Source organism: Orcinus orca, chromosome 19 (genome assembly GCF_937001465.1).
Source record: "Orcinus orca chromosome 19, mOrcOrc1.1, whole genome shotgun sequence".
In the NCBI taxonomy this organism is placed as follows: Eukaryota; Metazoa; Chordata; class Mammalia; order Artiodactyla; family Delphinidae; genus Orcinus; species Orcinus orca.
In genome coordinates, this window is record NC_064577.1 from 37,627,433 (window position 1) to 37,646,734 (window position 19,302).

At 37.3% G+C, this 19,302-nt stretch overlaps 1 protein-coding gene across 13 annotated transcripts in view; it reads left to right on the plus strand.

The window, feature by feature from the left end:
- KANSL1 (KAT8 regulatory NSL complex subunit 1) overlaps positions 1–19,302 on the plus strand; it is a 175,165-nt gene that overhangs the window by 123,895 nt on the left and 31,968 nt on the right. For 12 of the 13 annotated variants that reach the window (XM_049701421.1, XM_049701416.1, XM_049701420.1 and 9 more), the window contains 2 exons: positions 1,646–1,758; positions 2,545–2,740. In XM_049701421.1, the coding sequence (XP_049557378.1) occupies positions 1,646–1,758; positions 2,545–2,740 (309 nt within the window). Of the gene's footprint in view, positions 1–1,645; positions 1,759–2,544; positions 2,741–4,993; positions 5,030–19,302 lie in introns of all 13 variants that reach the window. The other variant, XM_049701422.1, reaches the window with a different exon arrangement.

The following is a 19,302-nucleotide window of genomic DNA, read 5'->3' on the forward strand; positions in this document are numbered from 1 at the left end:
CAGAAGACATGAACATCTTTATAACTCTTACACATTACTTTCCATGAGGAAATCAGTGTGGCTTTTAAGGCAATGAGTACATGAGCCAAATTTACCATAATTTTGGTGTTGTTGACTAATATAATTGTTCAAGATATACCAGTAAATGTACAGGGTATCTAACAAGGAAGACAGAACACTTTCCCAGTGTTTACTCATTGTAATTTACTCATGTGTCTTGTCTATCCTGATCTAACTTTTTGGATAATTTGTATTAAATTTTAAAAATTAGCTTCCCAATGTATTGTCCTTTCTTGAGGCTGTTCTCAGGTCTTCAGATCCTTTGGTGTTTTCTCCTTGGGGGTAAAAAGATCAAAAAAGAAATATAACAATACTGATAAATAGAATTTCAGCCTCAAAATATTGGCTTTGATATGTACTGGTAGCAGTTACAGGAAAGGGGATGTCAAAACACCCCAAAGTCAGTTTGAGTGTAAGGCGGAGACAAAGACCACAGCCATTCTGTGGTATTCCAACAACTCCCAGAGCCGAGGGATAACAGAGCTGTGGCTTTATTGCCAATACCTCAGACACTCCATGTGATTGACTTCTCATGGCTGCCCGTACCCCTTTTAGCCTAGTAAATATATAATTTCTTTTGAAATAGTGAAATTCCAACTTTTCCACATTTTTTTCCTACCTCCCTTTTTTCATTTTATATTGTAAGCATATACAATTGACTCTTGAACAACATGGGATTTAATCCACGTATAACGTATAGTCAGCCCCTCCCTATCCACAGTTCCTCCACATCTGCAGATTCAACCAACCACAGACTGTGTAGTACTTTAGTGTTTACTATTGAAACATATCCACGTATAAATGGATCCCTGCACTTCAAATCCAAAAGTTGTTTGAGGGTCAACTGTATTTGTACAGTCCAAAGTTACTACCTGATAGCATTAGGTAATTATTAGTTATTATTGTCATTTTATTAATTGTTTCTGTTTCTTTTATCACAGGGGTGAAATATATATATAGAGTGAGAAAGTGAGAGAGAGTATGGTTTTCTGGAAACAAGCTTCCAGCATACACTGCGAAGTTAAGCAGATATTAACTACATTTAAATTTCCTCTTAGTTGTCTTCCTACTGAACTTATGTACCCTTGACCCTTAGGTTGAAAACTTGACTCTTGGTACTATATAATGTTTTGCTGTGCTTCTGTTCCATGGAGTCATTAGGTCATTTCCCTGTCAGTAGGCACTTTACTACTTTTGGTCTGTTAAATATCTTAATTCCTAACCCTTCCCTCCAAAGCAAATTCTCCAAATTTTGCCAAAGCAAAATCTCGAAAGCTGATTCTCTTAATTATTTTTTTTTCCTCAATCATACGAGTGATTTTGGATTTTTGGGTTTTTTTGGTTTTGGGTTTTTTTGGTTTTGGTTTTTTTAAGGCCAAAAAATGCATTTATTTGGGATTTGTGAGGACTGCAGCCCAGGAAACACAAATCCAAGAAACACTTAAATGTGTTCCATAAATGAGGTTTTTTTCAAGTTGGTCATCAGAAATTTTAGGTGTTTCATTAAAATGAAATGGTGCTGCTTTTCAGGCTGGTGCTGTTGGTTAAATGTTGATAATATATTTTCATTTTTCTTCTCATTAAGATTGAGTCTGTTTCTCAACCACTGGAAAACCATGGTGCCTCTGGTCATCCTTCAGAGTCATTGTCTACTAAATCATGTGGAGCATTGAGACCTGTCAATGGAGTTATTAATACGTAAGTTTTATCTCTTCTGCATACTTCTTATACTCAGCAGGCTTGTTAGAGATGGGTTTGAGACTCTTAGTTATCCCTAGCCAGGAGTAACCCTGGTTTAAAGAAGCAGAAACCTTATCACTTCATAATATTGTGCATGCCTCCTACTGTAGCAAGTATATTTTAAGTAGCCTCCTAATGTATTTTCCTGTTACTTACTGCGGCCTAAAATCTACTCAGCATGGAGAAAATTTAAAGTCCTAAAGTTATTATGAATCGTTGTGATTGGTCCTGTCTTGGTAGAACTCCTCAGAAATATTTACATAAAATCCTCTGCTGTAGAACAGATTAGATCCCTAAAGGCTGTAAATCTGCATTTATAAAAGATCGAGGAATCCTTCTGCAAGTGAACAATGAGTACACATCCCTAATAGGCAAGTTTCATAGGAGAACTGATTCTCAATATATATTAAAAATATTCTTACCAGTTGCAATTTTCTAGACTTTTAAGAATTCATGTTTTTGTTGTAGAAGAGAACTTAATCAGTAGAACCTGAGTTCACTTACTGACTTGCATTTTTCAGACATGGTAGAGTAACATCCACCAAGAGCACCTTAAAAATAAGCACAGATACTGCATAGCCACTTAGATTAACAGACATCAGCATCAAGAGGTGACCTCTGTGTGCTCTAGAACACATGTTTGTGTCTGTGAACATTTGCAAGTAGAGGTGGTTGAACAAGTATTAAAGGCTTTGTTTCCTTACGTCTTATGAGAAGTGAATATTCTTCCTTCCCCTTGTGTAGTCTTCAGCCTGTCTTGGCAGACCACATACCAGGAGACAACTCTGATGCTGAGGAACAATTGCATAAAAAGCAAAGACTGAATCTAGTTTCTTCATCAACTGATGGCACCTGTGTGGCAGCCCGAACACGTCCTGTGCTGAGCTGTAAGAAACGGAGGCTTGTTCGACCCAACAGCATCGTGCCTCTTTCCAAGAAGGTCAGTACCAGTGAGACTTGGTCACTGTTAAACAGTGAGCCAGATGCTCAGATAGAGGGTACTAGTTTCTTGCCAGCTTTGGTTCTTTTAACCAGTGTTTTCCAAACTTGGCTAACCACCAAGGCTTCCTGCAGAGCTTTAAAAAATACTAGGTTCCTGAGCCCTGTTTCCTAGAGATTCTGGTTTCGTTGCTCTGGAGTTGGGCCTGGGAATCTTGTTTTCAGAAAACAAAAAGCTCCTAGGTGACTCTTCAGCCAGGTTTGGAAACCATTGGCTTGAGATTTTAATAGAAATGGGAGAGAGCAAGTTGGAAGTTCTGCCATCAACACTTTGAAGGAGAGCAGTGTGTCTTCTCACTTATACTGTTATCCCTGAAAATGGCAATGTGGAATGCTTTCCTTTTAAATAAGAATCTCCATTAAAATTTCTAAGTTGATGATACTAAACGAATGTTTGTCTTCACAGACAAAATGGAGATTATTTTACAACTATAGGAAACTTGATTGCTGACTCTTCAAATAGCAGGGTTGGATTTAGTTCAAAACCAACGAAATAGTACTCCAGTGAAAATAATACCATGCAGTGATTAAGAGCATTAACTTTGAAGAGGACAGACTTGGGTTTGAATCATGGCACTGCCACTTAGTAGTTTGTGTTTGGGGCATGTTAACACCCCACCCCACCCCACCCTGCCTCAGAGATCTCATAGGGTTGTTTCAGGATTAACTGAAATGTATATAATTTGCTTATTGGGGTATCTGGCTGCTAAGTTACTAGTATAAGATGACCCTTGCTGTTTACACTTTTATTTTTATTAATTCATTCACTCATTCAACAAATCTTTTTTTGAGTTCCTACAATAACCTAGATCTGTTCTATGCACTGAGAATACAACACTAAACAAAACAGACAAAAATTCTTACCCTCATGAAATAATCTAATGGGTAGAGACAGAAAATAAAGCAATAAAATGAAGTATATGGGGGCTTCCCTCGTGGCGCAGTGGTTGAGAGTCCGCCTGCCGATGCAGGGGACACGGGTTCGTGCCCCGGTCCGGGAAGATCCCACATGCCGCGGAGCAGCTGGGCCCGTGAGCCATGGCCTCTGAGCCTGCGCGTCCAGAGCCTGTGCTCCGCAACGGGAGAGGCCACAGCAGTGAGAGGCCCGCATATCGCAAAAAAAAAAAAAAAAAGAAGTATATGGTATGTTCTGTAGTGTTAAGTTCTGGGGAGAAAAATGCAGCAGAGGAAGGGAATAGGGAATGGTGGGGAACTCAGTTGGAATTCAGCCTTGATACATTTTTTTATTCCAAGTCTTTGGAGGTGTGAAAGATAAGAAACTGGGAAGGAGTGACCAATGAAGCAGAAGGAAAACCAAGAGAGTGTGGTATGTGGAAGGCAAGTGAAGAAAATGTTTCAGAAAGGAGGGAATGATCATCTCTGTTAGATGCTGCAGATGGGTCAAGTTAGGTGAAGACTAAGAATTGACCATAGGATTTCGTGGGGCCAGGGTTGCTTGAGACCTTTGTAAGCAGTTTTATTAGAGGTAGAAGAGTGAAATTCTGATTGGATCAGGTTCAGGAGAGAATGGAACGGAAGGAATTGAGGGAACCATCATAGATAACACTTTCAAAGAGTATTTCTGTAAAGGAGAACAGAGAAATAACCTGTTTGACTGAAAGAGAATGTTTCTTAAGATAATGCTATTACAGTATATTTGCTGGTGAGAAAACTGAGGACAAGGGAGAGGAGATAATTGTTGGAAACATTAATATTTGGACAGTAGATTTTCACTGCTTGGCTTTTTTTGTTATAGTATGCATTTGGACTATATAATTTTGCCATGATCATTCATTCATTCATTTATGGCTGTGTTGGGTCTTCATTGCTGCGCGCAGGCTTTCTCTAGTTGCAGAGAGTGGGGGCTACTCTTTGTTGAGGTGCGCAGGCTTCTCATTGCAGTGGCTTCTATTGTTGTGGAGCATGAGCTCTAGGTGCGTAGGCTTCAGTAGTTGTGGCTCGTGGGCTCTAGAGCACAGGCTCACTAGTTGTGGCTCACAGGCTTAGTTGCTCTGCGGCATGTGGGATCTTCCCAGACGAGGGCTTGAACCCATGTTCCCTGCGTTGGCAGGTGGATTCTTAACCACTGTGCCACCAGGGAAGTCCCTTGCCATGATCTTTTTTTTTAAAGGAAATTATTATTAGTGAAAATTAACTATTAGGCTGTACCATTTTTCTCTTGTCTATTCCTCAGATTGCCTGAATTACCAAAATACCAGAAAAGAATTTGGTGGGTTTCTCATATTGACATTTGAATCAATTTTTTATTAATAGTCATATAAATCTAAATTATTTTCTGAACAGTTTTGAAGAGTTGATATTGGGAAAGCAAAGAAAACAGTATATTACTGTTAAGTATAAGAAAGTAGATTTTGGCCATGCCCTTGATGCTTTTAACAAAAACCTACCAACAACATCGCCTCATGGGGAAATAGTGTCCTTTCTCTGTTTCAGCAGTTGCTAGCCATGGTGTCATGACATCTAAGGGTGTGATAAAATTTTTCTGAAGTATAGGTTGGCCTCCTGGATTCTTTTCTTTATATCTGTGAAGTAGCAAGGCTTCTTTGTTGCATTTGACAGTAGTTTCTTCTTGTTCATGCCCCAAAACTGATGTACTTTTGAAGGTAGTACATATAAATGTTTAAAACAAGGGGGAGACATACAAAGCATACTAAAGACCCTTTGGTTCCAATGCCAGTGTCTAAAACAATCATTCTGACATGCAGAAGTAAACTGCATGGAAAATAAGACAAATAAATAAGTTTAGTTTGGGAAATAAACCATTTGCTGATGATAGCAATATTGCTGGAGTTCTGCCAAAATTGGAGACAAAGGCCATTCTCTCTGTCTTAGTTGCTCACTGTGTCTTCAGTGGATCCTTGCTCAGTGATATTTGCTGTTGAGCATGTACCTTGCCCTCTACCATTTTGAGGTGATGGATTTGCCAAGCAAATTTATTCAGCAGTTTTGGGTCCCCACGGTGTTCCAGTACACCTGGGTTTCATTGGTGAACAAAAGTCCTTGCCCTCATGGAGCTTACTTTGTAGTGGCAGAGTACTCAGAAATCACCCAGTGCTTAGGACAATAGCCTCTAAACTTTTATGGGAGTGTTTTATATATGCATTATAAAACACATACAAAATAAATTTTGAAAGGCTGAGGTAAAGTAAATAGAAGTAGAAGCCCTAATATTTTATTTACAAACTGTCTTCACGTCAAAAGAATTTTTTAAAATACTTTAATATTCTGTGATTAACAGATAATGATGATAGAGCCTTACTTTCAGAGAGGACTTCCTCCATAACCACTGAATTGGTTTTTTGGGTTTTTTTGTTTCTTGTTTTTTGTTTTTTTATTAAACAAATGTGGCTTGGATTTTGCACTAAGATTTTTGGAATGTCTGTAAATTATGATGGATTTCAATTCATTTTTGTTCTTGGCAAATTCTCTATCAGATGTTGCAGTGTCTGTGAGCCAATAAAAGTAACACATTGCATTGCATTCTGATTACCACAACATATACTAAGATTTCTAAGTTAATTTTTTTTAAATAGTGCTTTATTTTCATAATTAGAAGGTGAAATAATTACCATTTCAAATAGTTAGACAGAGTTGAATATTTCCTATTTTGGTGCTTTTCTCTTCCCTGAAATGTATTCAAAGCCTTGTTTTGTTTTGTCTTTTTGAATTTTATTTTATTTATTTTTTTATACAGCAGGTTCTTATTAGTCATCCATTGTATACATATCAGTGTATACATGTCAATCCGAATCTCCCAATTCATCACACCACCACCACCACCCCCACCCCCACTGCTTTCCCCCCTTGGTGTCCATACGTTTGTTCTCTACATCTGTGTCTCAGTTTCTGCCCTGCAAACCAGTTCATCTGTACCATTTTTCTAGGTTCCACATATATGTGTTAATATACGATATTTGTTTTTCTCTTTCTAACTTCACTCTGTATGACAATCTCTAAATCCATCCACGTCTCTACAAATGACCCAATTTCATTCCTTTTTATGGCTGAGTAATATTCCATTGTATATATGTACCACATCTTCTTTATCCATTCGTCTGTTGATGGGCATATAGGTTGCTTCCATGACCTGGCTATTGTAAATAGTGCTGCAATGAATATTGGGGTGCATGTGTCTTTTTGAATTATGGTTTTCTCTGCGTATATGCCCAGTAGTGGGATTGCTGGGTCATATGGTAATTCTGTTTTTAGTTTTTTAAGGAACCTCCATACTGTTCTCCATAGTGGCTGTATCAATTTACATTCCCACCAACAGTGCAAGAGGGTTCCCTTTTCTCCACACCCTCTCCGGCATTTGTTGTTTGTACATTTTCTGATGATGCTCATTCTAACTGGTGTGAGGTATTAGATACCTCATTGTAGTTTTGATTTGCATTTCTCTAATAATTAGTGATGTTGAGCAGCTTTTCATGTGCTTCTTGGCCATCTGTATGTCTTCTTTGGAGAAATGTCTGTTTAGGTCTTCTGCCCATTTTTGGATTGGGTTGTTTGTTTTTTTAATATTGAGCTGCATGAGCTGTTTATATATTTTGGAGATTAATCCTTTGTCCGTTGATTCGTTTGCAAATATTTTCTCCCATTCTGAGGGTTGTCTGTTCGTCTTCTTTATGGTTTCCTTTGCTGTGCAAAAGCTTTTAAGTTTCATTAGGTCCCATTTGTTTATTTTTGTTTTTATTTCCATTACTTCAGGAGGTGAATCAGAAAAGATCTTGCTGTGATTTATGTCAAAGAGTGTTCTTCCTGTGTTTTCCTGTAAGAGTTTTATAGTGTCCAGTCTTATATTTAGGTCTCTAATCCATTTTGAGTTTATTTTTGTGTATGGTGTTAGGGAGTGTTCTAATTTCATTCTTTTACATGTAGCTGTCCAGTTTTCCCAGCACCACTTATTGAAGAGACTGTCTGTTCTCTGTTGTATATCTTTGCCTCCTTTGTCATAGATTAGTTGACCATAGGTGTGTGGGTTTATCTCTGGGCTTTCTATCTTGTTCCATTGATCTGTATTTCTGTTTTTGTGCCAGTATCATATTGTCTTGATTACTGTAGCTTTGTAGTATAGTCTGAAGTCAGGGAGTCTGATTTCTCCAGCTCTGTTTTTTTCCCTCAAGACTGCCTTGGCTATTCGGGGTCTTCTGTGTCTCCATACAAATTTGAAGATTTTTTGTTCTAGTTCTGTAAAAAATGCCATTGGTAGTTTGATAGGGATTGCATTGAATCTGTAGATTGCTTGGGGTAGTATAGTCATTTTTACAATATTGATGCTTCCAATCCAAGAACATGGTATATCTCTCCATCTGTTGGTATCATCTTTAATTTCTTTCATCAGTGTCTTACAGATTTCTGCATACAGGCCTTTTGTCTCTCTAGGTAGTTTATTCCTAGATATTTTATTCTTTTTGTTGCAATGGTAAATGAGAGTGTTTCCTTAATTTCTCTTTCAGATTTTTCATCATTACTGTATAGAAATGCAAGAGATTTCTGTGCATTAATTTTGTATCCTGCAGCTTTACCAAATTCATTGATTGGCTCTAGTAGGTTTCTGGTAACATCTTTAGGATTCTCTATATATAGTATCATGTCATCTGCAAACAGTGACAGTTTTACTTCTTTCCAATTTGTATTCCTTTTATTTCTTTTTCTTCTCTGATTGCCGTGGCTAGGACTTCCAAAACTATGTTGAATAATAGTGGTGAGAGTGGACATCCTTGTCTCATTCCTGATCTTAGAGGAAATGCTTTCAGGTTTTCACCATTGACAATGATGTTTGCTGTGGGTTTGTTGTATATGGTCTTTATTATGTTGAGGTAAGTTCCCTCTATGTCCACTTTCTGGAGGGTTTTTTATCATAAATGGGTGTTGAATTTTGTCAAAAGTTTTCTCTGCATCTATTGAGATGATCATATGGTTTTTATTCTTCAATTTGTTAATATGGTGTATCACATTGATTTGCGTATATTGAAGAATCCTTGCATCCCTGGGATAAATCCCACTTGATCATGGTGACGATCCTTTTAATGTGTTGTTGGATTCTGTTTGCTAGTATTTTGTTGAGGAGTTTTGCATCTATATTCATCAGTGATATCGGTCTGTAATTTTCTTTTTTTGTAGTATCTCTGTCTGGTTTTGGTATCAGGGTGATGGTGGCCTCATAGAATGAGTTTGGGAGTGTTCCTTCCTCTGCAATTTTTTGGGAGAGTTTGAGAAGTTTGGGTGTTAGCTCTTCTCTAAATGTTTGCTAGAACTCACCTGTGAAGCCATCTCGTCCTGGACTTTTGTTTGTTGGAAGATTTTTAATCACAGTTTCATTACTTGTGATTGGTCTGTTCATATTTTCTGTTTCTTCCTGGTTCAGTTCTGGAAGGTTATACCTTTCTAAGAGTTTGTCCATTTCTTCCAGGTTGTCCCATTTTATTGGCATACAGTTGCTTGTAGTAGTCTCTTAGGATGCTTTGTATTTCTGCAGCGTCTGATGTAACTTCTCCTTTTTCATTTCTAATTTTATTGATTTGAGTCCTCTCCCTCTTTTTCTTGGTGAGTCTGGCTAATGGTTTATCAATTTTGTTTATCTTCTCAAAGAACCAGCTTTTAGTTTTATTGATCTTTGCTATTGTTTTCTTTGTTTCTATTTCTGCTCTGATCTTTATGATTTCTTTCCTTCTGCTAACTTTGGGTTTTGTTTGTTCTTCTTTCTTTAGTTCCTTTAGGTGTAAGGTTGGATTGTTTATTTGAGATTTTTCTTGTTTCATGAGGTAGGCTTGTGTAGCTATAAACTTCCCTCTTAGAACTGCTTTTGCTGCATCCCATGGGTTTTGGATTGTTGTGTTTTCATTGTCATTTGTCTCTAGGTATTTTTTGATTTCTTCAGTGATCTCTTGGTTATTTAGTAACGTATTGTTTAGCCTCCATGTGTTTGTGTATTTTACTTTTTTTTCCCTGTAATTGATTTCTAATCTCATAGCATTGTGGTCAGAAAGGATGCTTGATATGATTTCAGTTTTCTTAAATTTAATGAGGCCTTTATTTGTGACCCAAGATGTGACCTATCCTGGAGGATGTTCTGTGCGCACTTGAGAAGAAAGAGTAATCTGCTGTTTTTGGATGGAATGTCCTATAAATATCAATTAAATCTATCTGGTCTATTGTGTCATTTAAAGCTTGTGTTTCCTTATTAATTTTCTGTTTGAATGATCTGTCCATTGGTGTAAGTGAGGTGTTAAAGTCCCCCACTATTATTGTGTTACTGTTGATTTCCTTTTTTATAGCTGTTAGCAGTTGCCTTATGTATTGAGGTGCTCCTATGTTGGGTGCATATATATTTATAATTGTTATATCTTCTTCTTGGATTGATCCCTTGATCATTAGTGTCCTTCCTTGTCTCTTGTAACATTCTTTAAAGTCCATTTTATCTGATATGAGTATTGCTACTCCAGCTTTCTTTTGATTTCCATTTGTATGGAATATCTTGTTCCATCCCCTCACTTTCAGTCTGTATGTGTTCCTAGGTCTGAAGTGGGTCTCTTGTAGACAGCATATATATGGGTCTTGTTTTTGTATCCATTCAGCAAGCCTGTGTCTTTTGGTTGGAGCATTTAATCCATTCATGTTTAAGGTAATTATCGATATGTATGTTCCTATTACCATTTTCTTAATTGTTACGGGTTTGTTTTTGTAGGTCCTTTTCTTCTGTTGTGTTTCCCACTTAGAGAAGTTCCTTTAGCATTTGTTGTAGAGCTGGTTTGGTGGTGCTGAATTCTCTTAGCGTTTGCTTGTCTGTAAAGCTTTTGATTTCTCCATCGAATCTGAATGAGATCCTTGCCGGGTAGAGTATAATCTTGGTTGTAGGTTCTTTCTTCCCTTTCATGCCACTCCCTTCTGGCTTGTAGAGTTTCTGCTGAGAAATCAGTTCTTAACCTTATGGGAGTTCCCTTGTATGTTATTTGTCATTTTTCCGTTGCTGCTTTCAGTAATTTTTCTTTGTCTTTAATTTTTGCCAGTTTGTTTACTATGTGTCTCGGCATGTTTCTCCTTGGGTTTATCCTGTATGGGACTCTCTGCACTTCCTGGACTTGGGTGGCTATTTCCTTTCCCATGTTAGGGAAGTTTTCAACTATAATCTCTTCAGATATTTTCTCAGGTCCTTTCTCTCTTCTCCTTCTGGGACCCCTATAATGTGAATGTTGCTGTGTTTAATGTTGTCCCAGAGGTCTCTTAGGCTGTCTTCATTTCTTTTCATTCTTTTTTCTTTATTCTGTTCTGGAGCAGTGAATTCTACCATTCTGTCTTCCAGGTCACTTACCTGTTCTTCTGCCTCAGTTATTCTGCCATTGGTTCCTTCTAGTATATTTTTCAATTCAGTTATTGTTTATTTGTTCTTTAATTCTTCTAAGTTTTTGTTAAACGTTTCTTGCATCTTCTGAATTCTTTTTCTGGAAGGTTGCCTATCTCCACTTCATTTAGTTGTTTTTCTGTGGTTTTAACTTGTTCCTTCATCTGGTATGTAGCCCTCTGCCTTTTCATCTTGTCTGTCTTTCTGTGAATGTGGTTTTTGTTCCACAGGCTGCAGGATTGTAGTTCTTCTTGCTTCTGCTGCATTGGGTTTTTAATGGGAATTCCTTCAGAGAGAATTAATGCCATTACAGTATTAAGGGAACACAGAATTCCTCTTTTATCCCAGTATTTAACTCTTCATACATGTTATCTACATTCTTGATATTTTGGTCATGTGAATGAGATCTTTTTTGTTAGTGTTATTTTATGAGTTGGTTTCTGGGTATTTATTTTGTAATTGAACATTTTTCTGAACTCTTAACATTGTTTTGGTTGGTTGTTTTTAATTTTCTAGGTTGGCTTTCTGTCATCAGCAAGCAGTTTGACACCTCTTTATATACTTACTCCTTTTCCTTGTCTGGATTCACTTTCAGAACAGTGCTAAGAAATAATTGGTCGTAGTGAGACATCTCATTTCTGGTTTGAATGGCAATACTTTTAGAAGGTCACTACTAATTTTGATGTAGGACAACTGAAAATGAATTGGGACACTTAGAGTATCATTTGCCGTGCTCTGGAAAAGTTTAAAGATTTTAAAGGAAGGATCAGTTTGTTTAAAATTTGTTAGAACTCAAGGTAAAAGCATCTGAGATAGGCATCTGTTCTGCAGAAAATTTTCCATCAGTTACATATTTTCAGATTTACTCATACAGAATTTTAATAAGCGTTCTTACTTTTTAAATCCCTGTATCAGGAGTTAATATCCATTTCTCAGTCTTCATTATATTTGTCTTCTCTTTCTTGATCAACCTTGTCAGCAGTTTTTCTATTTTATTGGTCATTTCAAAGATCAGTTCTTTGCTGTCAACTCCTTCCTGTGGTCTTGTTTTTTCCCCCCTCTCTGCCTTTATTCAAATGCTCGGTTAATTTATTTTCTGTTCTTTGTTACATAATAACAGAAGCATTTAACTTTTTGAATTTTCTTCTGAGTGTATTTTTGGATAGCATTCCATAGCCTTTGTTGTGTGAAGGAAGTGGGGTTTTTTTTTGCTGTTTGTAAGTTGCCTTTGAGTTTTTAAGTTCTTTTCCCAAGAGTTAAGAATTGAGTTTTTAGATTCTAAACTGTTTTTCTTTTTAAGCCTTTGTTATTAATTACTGATTTTTATAGCATTTTGATCAAAATGATGTTCTTATAGTTTCTGCTTATATTTGTGGTCTATTGTGTTGATTTTTTAAAAAAAAAACTTTCATTGGTGTGTAGTACAGTTTTATATATTTATATCTTCTTTGTGACTGTGGCTCCTGTCTCCAGTAGTTGTTCCTGCCTTACAGTTCTACTTTTCTTGATATTAATATTTAGTGTATGTGATTTCTCATCCATTTAGTTTTAATATTTTGTTTTCTGTATGCTTTTTGAAACAGCATAAAAGATTCAGGGTTTGGGGGTGTTTTTTGTTTTTTTTTAATCTCCTAAAAGTCTTATTTTAATGGGGATTTTATTAAATAGAGAATAGTTTTTAATTTTATATTCAGTTCTGAAAGTAGACTTAAAGGCTTATTTTGGTTATAACATTTCATTGTTTGTTGACAGTCCTTTTTATATCTTCATTTGCCTGTTCATTGAGTTTTTAATTTGCATTTGTGGTTTTTCAGTGATTTGAGCAACAGTTTGACTGTGTTTCAAGTTCTTAGATCATAACCTCTGTCCCTTAAAACTCTGTTCCACTGTCTTTTGGTTGGGGGAGGAGAGCAGTTGTTTATTCTGTTTTGTTTTGGCCAGTCTATGTTTCTTTCCTTTATATTGGTAAATGGTTCTACTCTATGCAGTATGGTAGCCACTATCCACACGTACCTATTTAAAATTAGGATAAAAAGTTCAGTACCTCACTCATACCAGCCACATTTCAAGGGTTGAGTAGTCATATGGCTAGTGGCTACCATATTTAGTTGCACTAATACAGAACTTCTTTACCATTGCAAAACTGCATGGGACAGTGCTTCAGAGTATTTTATGTAGCACTGTCAAGTTTTCTTCAGTAGTAGCTTTGGTTTTTGATTCCCTTACGTTTGTAGTTGCCTGTTTTTAAGTATACCAATTATCTGTGTGTTATTGTTTCCTGTCCTTTTTATCTAGCTGTTACTACCTGCTCCACAGCATTGTTGTGATTATTAAATTAGATACAGGAAGTGACGGGCACATTTTGAATGCACATAATAAGTATTCAGATGTGAGCTAGCTGTTAACTTTTCTCTCACTGTTTTTACCCCTTTGGTTCTTCCATAGTGCAAAGGAATAAAACAGCTAAGTTTGTTGTCCACATCCTGTTTTGATTTTCTATATCATCAGTTCTAACCTATAGTTCCTTTTGTGTAGTTTTTTTTTTTTTTTTTTTTTTTTTTGCGGTAAGTGGGCCTCTCCCATTGCGGAGCACAGGCTCCGGACACGCAGGCTCAGCAGCCATGGCTCACGGGCCCAGCCGCTCCACAGCATGTGGGATCTTCCCGGACCGGGGCACGAACCCATGTCCCCTGCATCAGCAGGCGGACTCTCAACCACTGCGCCACCAGGGAAGCCCTTGTGTAGGTTTTAATTGTGCTACCTTGGGTTAATATTTTCTTTTTCTTTTTAGATTTTATATTTACTTTTTATGTCATCTTGTCCTTTCACTTTACTCTGTTACTTTATAGTAAAGGCTATGTTATCTCTTACTCTATTAGGGATGCCAAAAGTTTTCATTAATTGTTTTATCAAACTTGTTTAATAGATAGTTTTCCAAAAATATGTTTTTTCTGAATTTCTCAGATTTGCTTTCTTTTCCTTTGTTCTACAGTGTTCTACTTTAGTCCCCATGCTGAGGGTTTTGTTTGTTTTTTCCTTTTGTCATTCTTAAAAACTAAGTTGATCTATCTACACTTTGTATTTATCACTAGGAAAAACTTAGTAGCTGACTGAATTAGTTTCCTGTCAAAGTTCTGGAGGCTAGAAGTCTGACATTGAAATCAAGTTTGTCAGCCCTTGCTGGCCTCTGAAGGCTCTAGGGAAGAATCCTTCCTTGCCACTTCCTGCAAGCAACCTTAGTAGTCCTTGGCTCGTAGTAGCATAATTCCTATTTCTGCCTCCATCTTCACACGATCACCTTCCCTGTGTGTCTGTGTTTTCACATGGTCTTATAAGGACACCAGTCATTGGATTCAAGGCTTACCCTAATCCAGTAGTACTTCATATTAAACTAATTGCATCTGCAAAGACCCTATTTACAACTACAGTCACATTCTGTGGTTCTGGGTAGGCATGAATTTTGAGGTAGGATCTGGGGAGGGGACACTATTCTCAGTACACTAGTTGTTGGTCCTTCTCTCTGCTGCTCATATGATGGTTGAACCCTTTTCTCACTTCTAAATCTAGAAGACAGATTGATAGGTGCTGTTCCCAATTCAGTTCCTGGGTTTCAGCAACTTTCAGACTTAATACACCTTTGCTCTGAAATAGTTGGACTTTCTTTTACTCCCACTGCCAGTTTTCTGGGGCTCTTCTATACCATTGAATTTATTGTGTGAAGAACTTAAGTTCTCTGTATATAGAAAAAATTATAGGTTTACCTGTCTCCTCCCCTGATTTTTTTAATTCTGTGAAGTATAAAGGATGATGTAACAAAAATCGATGTATGTACCAACCTAAATGTTAATATTCAACATTTTTTTTACTTCATGTGTTTTTTTAATATTAAAAGAAATTATAGATAACTAGGGCTCCTTTTATTTTCTTCCATCTCCTTTACGTGCTTTCTTCCCCAGAGCTAACCACTATTATGAATTTGTGTATACTCCCAGTTCAGGTTCTTAGATCTTTACTACACATATATGTGTGCAAGAGCACAAAATGCAGTATTGTTTATTTAAAGTTTATATAAATGCTATCGTTGTACGTATTCTGCAACTTGGGTTTGGTTTTTTGGTGTGTGTTTTTGGGAGGTGTATGTGTGTGTTTTAATTTACTGTTGTGTTTTCAAGATCTCCATGTTGATGTACAAAATTTTATTTCAGCATTTGTAAATAATCCACATTTCCTAAAAAGACAGTATTTGTGTGGGTGTGAGTGTATCCATATCCTGTTTGTTGACTTCAGGGTTCTAAATTTAACTCACATCTTGGGCTTATTGTGTTCATATCTTCTATATCCTTTGGTCTGCTTCCTATTTTTTTTTTTTTGGAATATGTTTGATATGTGCATTGTGTAAGTTTAAGTTACAGTTTGATTGCCATTGTAGCCTTAGGTAACACCTCTATCTTCACATACTTACCGTTTCTTTTTTGTGGTGAGAATAATTAAGATTTAGTCTCATAGCACATTTGTTGTTTATAATACAGTGGCATTGTCTATAACCACTGTACTCTGTATTAGATCTCCAGGACTTGTCTACTGGTAGTCAATTTATACCGTTAAACTACCTCTCTCATTTCCCCAACCTCACCTCCATTTCTTGTTTTCTTTTCTTTTTTTTTTTTTTAAATTCATATATGTTCATACAGTTCCAGGGCGACTGGTTAGGTACATCGTAGTTAATGATTATTATTTCTTCTTCATCTTCATTCCTTTCATCATTATGTTGTTTCCCTTTTGATCTCTATTAATTTTACTTTAAATGGGTTTCTTTGGTAAGTACTTGCTAGATACATCCTTTTCCATCTCTTTGTTTTCAGTTTTTCTGTGTCAGTTTGTTTTGATGTGTTTTAAAGAGGTGATTTAAATCCATTTATATTAACTCTGATTACTATCATGTTTGGAATCAGTAATTTCTCTTAATTTTTTTTTAATCCTTGCCTTTTCTTTGCCTTGTTTTTATGCCTTTCTGCTGTCTATTGGGTTAGTTGAAAGTTCTTCTCATCTCTGTCTGCTTTGGGAACAGTAGGACTTTAGAATGCCTCTTTATAAAACTCCAGCCTTGGGACTTCCTTGGTGATGAAGTGGTTAAGAATCTACCTGCCAGTGTAGGAGACATGGGTTCGATCCCTGGTCCAGGAAGATCCCACATACTGCGGAACAGCTAAGCCCGTTCACCACAACTGCTGAGCCTGCGCTCTAGAGCCTGTGCGCTACGACTACTGAAGCCCACACGCCCTAGAACCTGTGCACTGCAGCTACTGAGCCAACGCGCCTGGAGCCTGTGCTCTGCAACAAGAGGAGCCACCCCAGTGCGAAGCCCACGTACCACACTGAAGAGTAGCCCCTGCTCTCTGCAACTAGAGAAAGCTCATGTGCAGCAATGAAGACCCAGCAAGCCATAAATAAATAAAATTGTAAAAATAAATAAAAAAGTAAAACTCCAGTCTTTCCTACCCATTATCTATAATTTATTTTTATTATTTTAGTTACCTTGTTTTTAAATCCCTCCCAAATTAGCCATTTTTAGGTTTATGCTTATTTACATTTACCAATACTTTTGCCATTCCTGTTCAGTGTTGCTTCTTGCATCCTACTCAATTCTTGCTGAATACATTTAGTAGCCTTCTAACAATGGTATAAGTTGTAAAGTCCTTATAAATTAAAAACATACAGAATTACATTTATGTGTGAAATGTGTATATATGTGTATTTGTGAATACACACACAGTTATATATTGCCTTTATTCTTGCATGATGACTTAGCTGCATGTAAATTTATATTTAGCACTTTGAAGATAATTTCATTGCCTTCCAATATTTATTGTTGTTGAAAATTCTGATGTGAGTTTAAGTGTCATTTCTTTATAGATTATCTGTATCTTCTCTCTGGTAACTTAAATCTTTACCCCAACCCCTTCTGGTTTTGTTTTTATGTTTCACAATATCAAGGGACATAGTTAGATGTATGAATTAGTTTTTAGCCACTAGGTCTTGGTGTGCACCCTCATTCTGAGAGTTCTTGTTCGTCTTGAGTTTTGAAAATTTTCTAGTCATTATTTATTCCAATTTTTCCTTTTTTATTCTCTTTTTAAATATAGAATGTCTGTCGATTGTTGTTGATCTCATTCTCTCCTCCATATTGCTTCCTTTCTTTTTATACTTTGCAATTTCATATCTCTTCCTATGCTTTATTTCATGTAGTCTTCTCTGACTGTTCCTCCTCTTTATCAGTTTTTTCTCCAGCTGTGTTTAGTTTATTGGTAAACCTGTCAATTGGGTTTTTTATTTCAATGTGTACTTTTTTTTTCAGAATTTGTTACTTCTAGAAACATCGTCTTTTTTTCATCCTGTTCCTGTTTCATAACATATATTCCTGCCATTATCACTATGAAAAATTTTAATATACTTATTTTAAAGTTGTTTTCTAATTGTTCTATTTCTAGCTTGCCCAGGGCCACTTCTTCCCATTTTTGCATGTACTGACTGCCTCATAACAGTCTGTGTTCTTTTATGATTTACAATACCTTTCATGGTGAGCTTATCTGGGTCCAGGGTGAGGGAGGCATGCTTTGTTTAGGAGTCTTGTGATCCCTGGACTGTGAAAGTGTCCTTAAAGCACAGTTTTCCATTAGCTTCTGAAGAGACTTCAGGAATCTAGGTGAATTTGGAGTGGCAGATTCTTAGCTTAAGATCCCTGCACATAAACAGGTAGTATGAATTTGGACCTCTTACATGAACATGGATCAGGAGGGGGCTTTCACTTTCTCCCTGTTGGCTTTTTCCACAAAAGTCCCGGAGTAGGTGTTAAACTTCCTTGCCACTTCGCTGGGTGGTTGACCAAGACCAGCCTTGGCTTTGCATTCTTTTTCTGCTTCTTGCATCTTGCAATTTCTTTTTTAAAATTAATTAATTAATGGCTGTGTTGGGTCTTTGTTGCCGAGCACGGGCTTTCTCTAGTTGCTGTGAGCGGGGGCTACTCTTCGTTGCGGTGTGCACGCTTCTCATTGCGGTGGCTTCTCTTGTTGTGGAGCACGGGCTCTAGATGTGTAGGCTTCAGTAGTTGTGGTGCATGGGCTTAGTTGCTCCACGGCATTTGTGATCTTCCCAGACCAGGGCTCAAACCCGTGTCTCCTGCATTGGCAGGCAGATTCCCAAACCCTGCACCACCAGGGGAGCCCACATCTTGCAGTTTCTTACTCCTGATTCAGGCCTTTGGCAGAGTGATCATGTATGTGGACTCCTCAGAATAGTGTTTTGTTTTGTTTTTGTTTTTTTAATTTTTGGCTGCATTGGGTCCTCGTTGTTGCACGCGAGCTTTCTCTAGTTGCAGCGAGCAGGGGCTACTCTTTGTTGCAGTGTGTGGGCTTCTCATTGCGGCAGCTTCTTGTTGCGGAGCACGGGCTCTAGGTGTGTGGGCTTCAGTAATTGTGGCACACAGGCTCAGTAGTTGTGGCTCGCGGGCTCTAGGGCGCAGGCTCCGTAGTTGTGGCTCACGGGCTTAGTTGCTCCACAGCATGTGGGATCTTCCTGGACCAGGGAACAAACCTGTGTCCCCTGCGTTGGCAGGCGGATTCTTAACCACCAGGGAAATCCCACACTTTTTTAATGCGTAAAAGACATTGGATTATAGGGGAAACTGAGTATGTTGAAACAGTTGTTAAAATATAAACTTGTGGCATATTAATTGCTTTATTAATGAACTAAATAACAGGATTTAGCAGCAGGTATAGTAACTGTCATGATTTCAAAGTAGTGATGAGCTCTTAGATAATTTGCAGTATCTGCCACCAGTGTAATGTGATGGGTGAATCAATTTGGAGAGCACTTCATGCCATATATGCTCCACTCAGAGATTCATAAAAGACGTTAAAGACTTAAAAGCCTTTTGTTTAAAAGAAAATCTTTTGTTTCCCCAACTTATTTGACAAGGAAACCTTGGTAAAGTAATACTGATTAAGCATGCTCATGAATTACTATGATTCCAAGAGAAGCATTTCAGAACATCTGCTTCCTGCTCTGTAATCTCTTTGTAGGTGATGTTTGGACGCTTGGCAATACTGAAATTTAAATTTTAAAATGAAAGCTTTAACCATCAA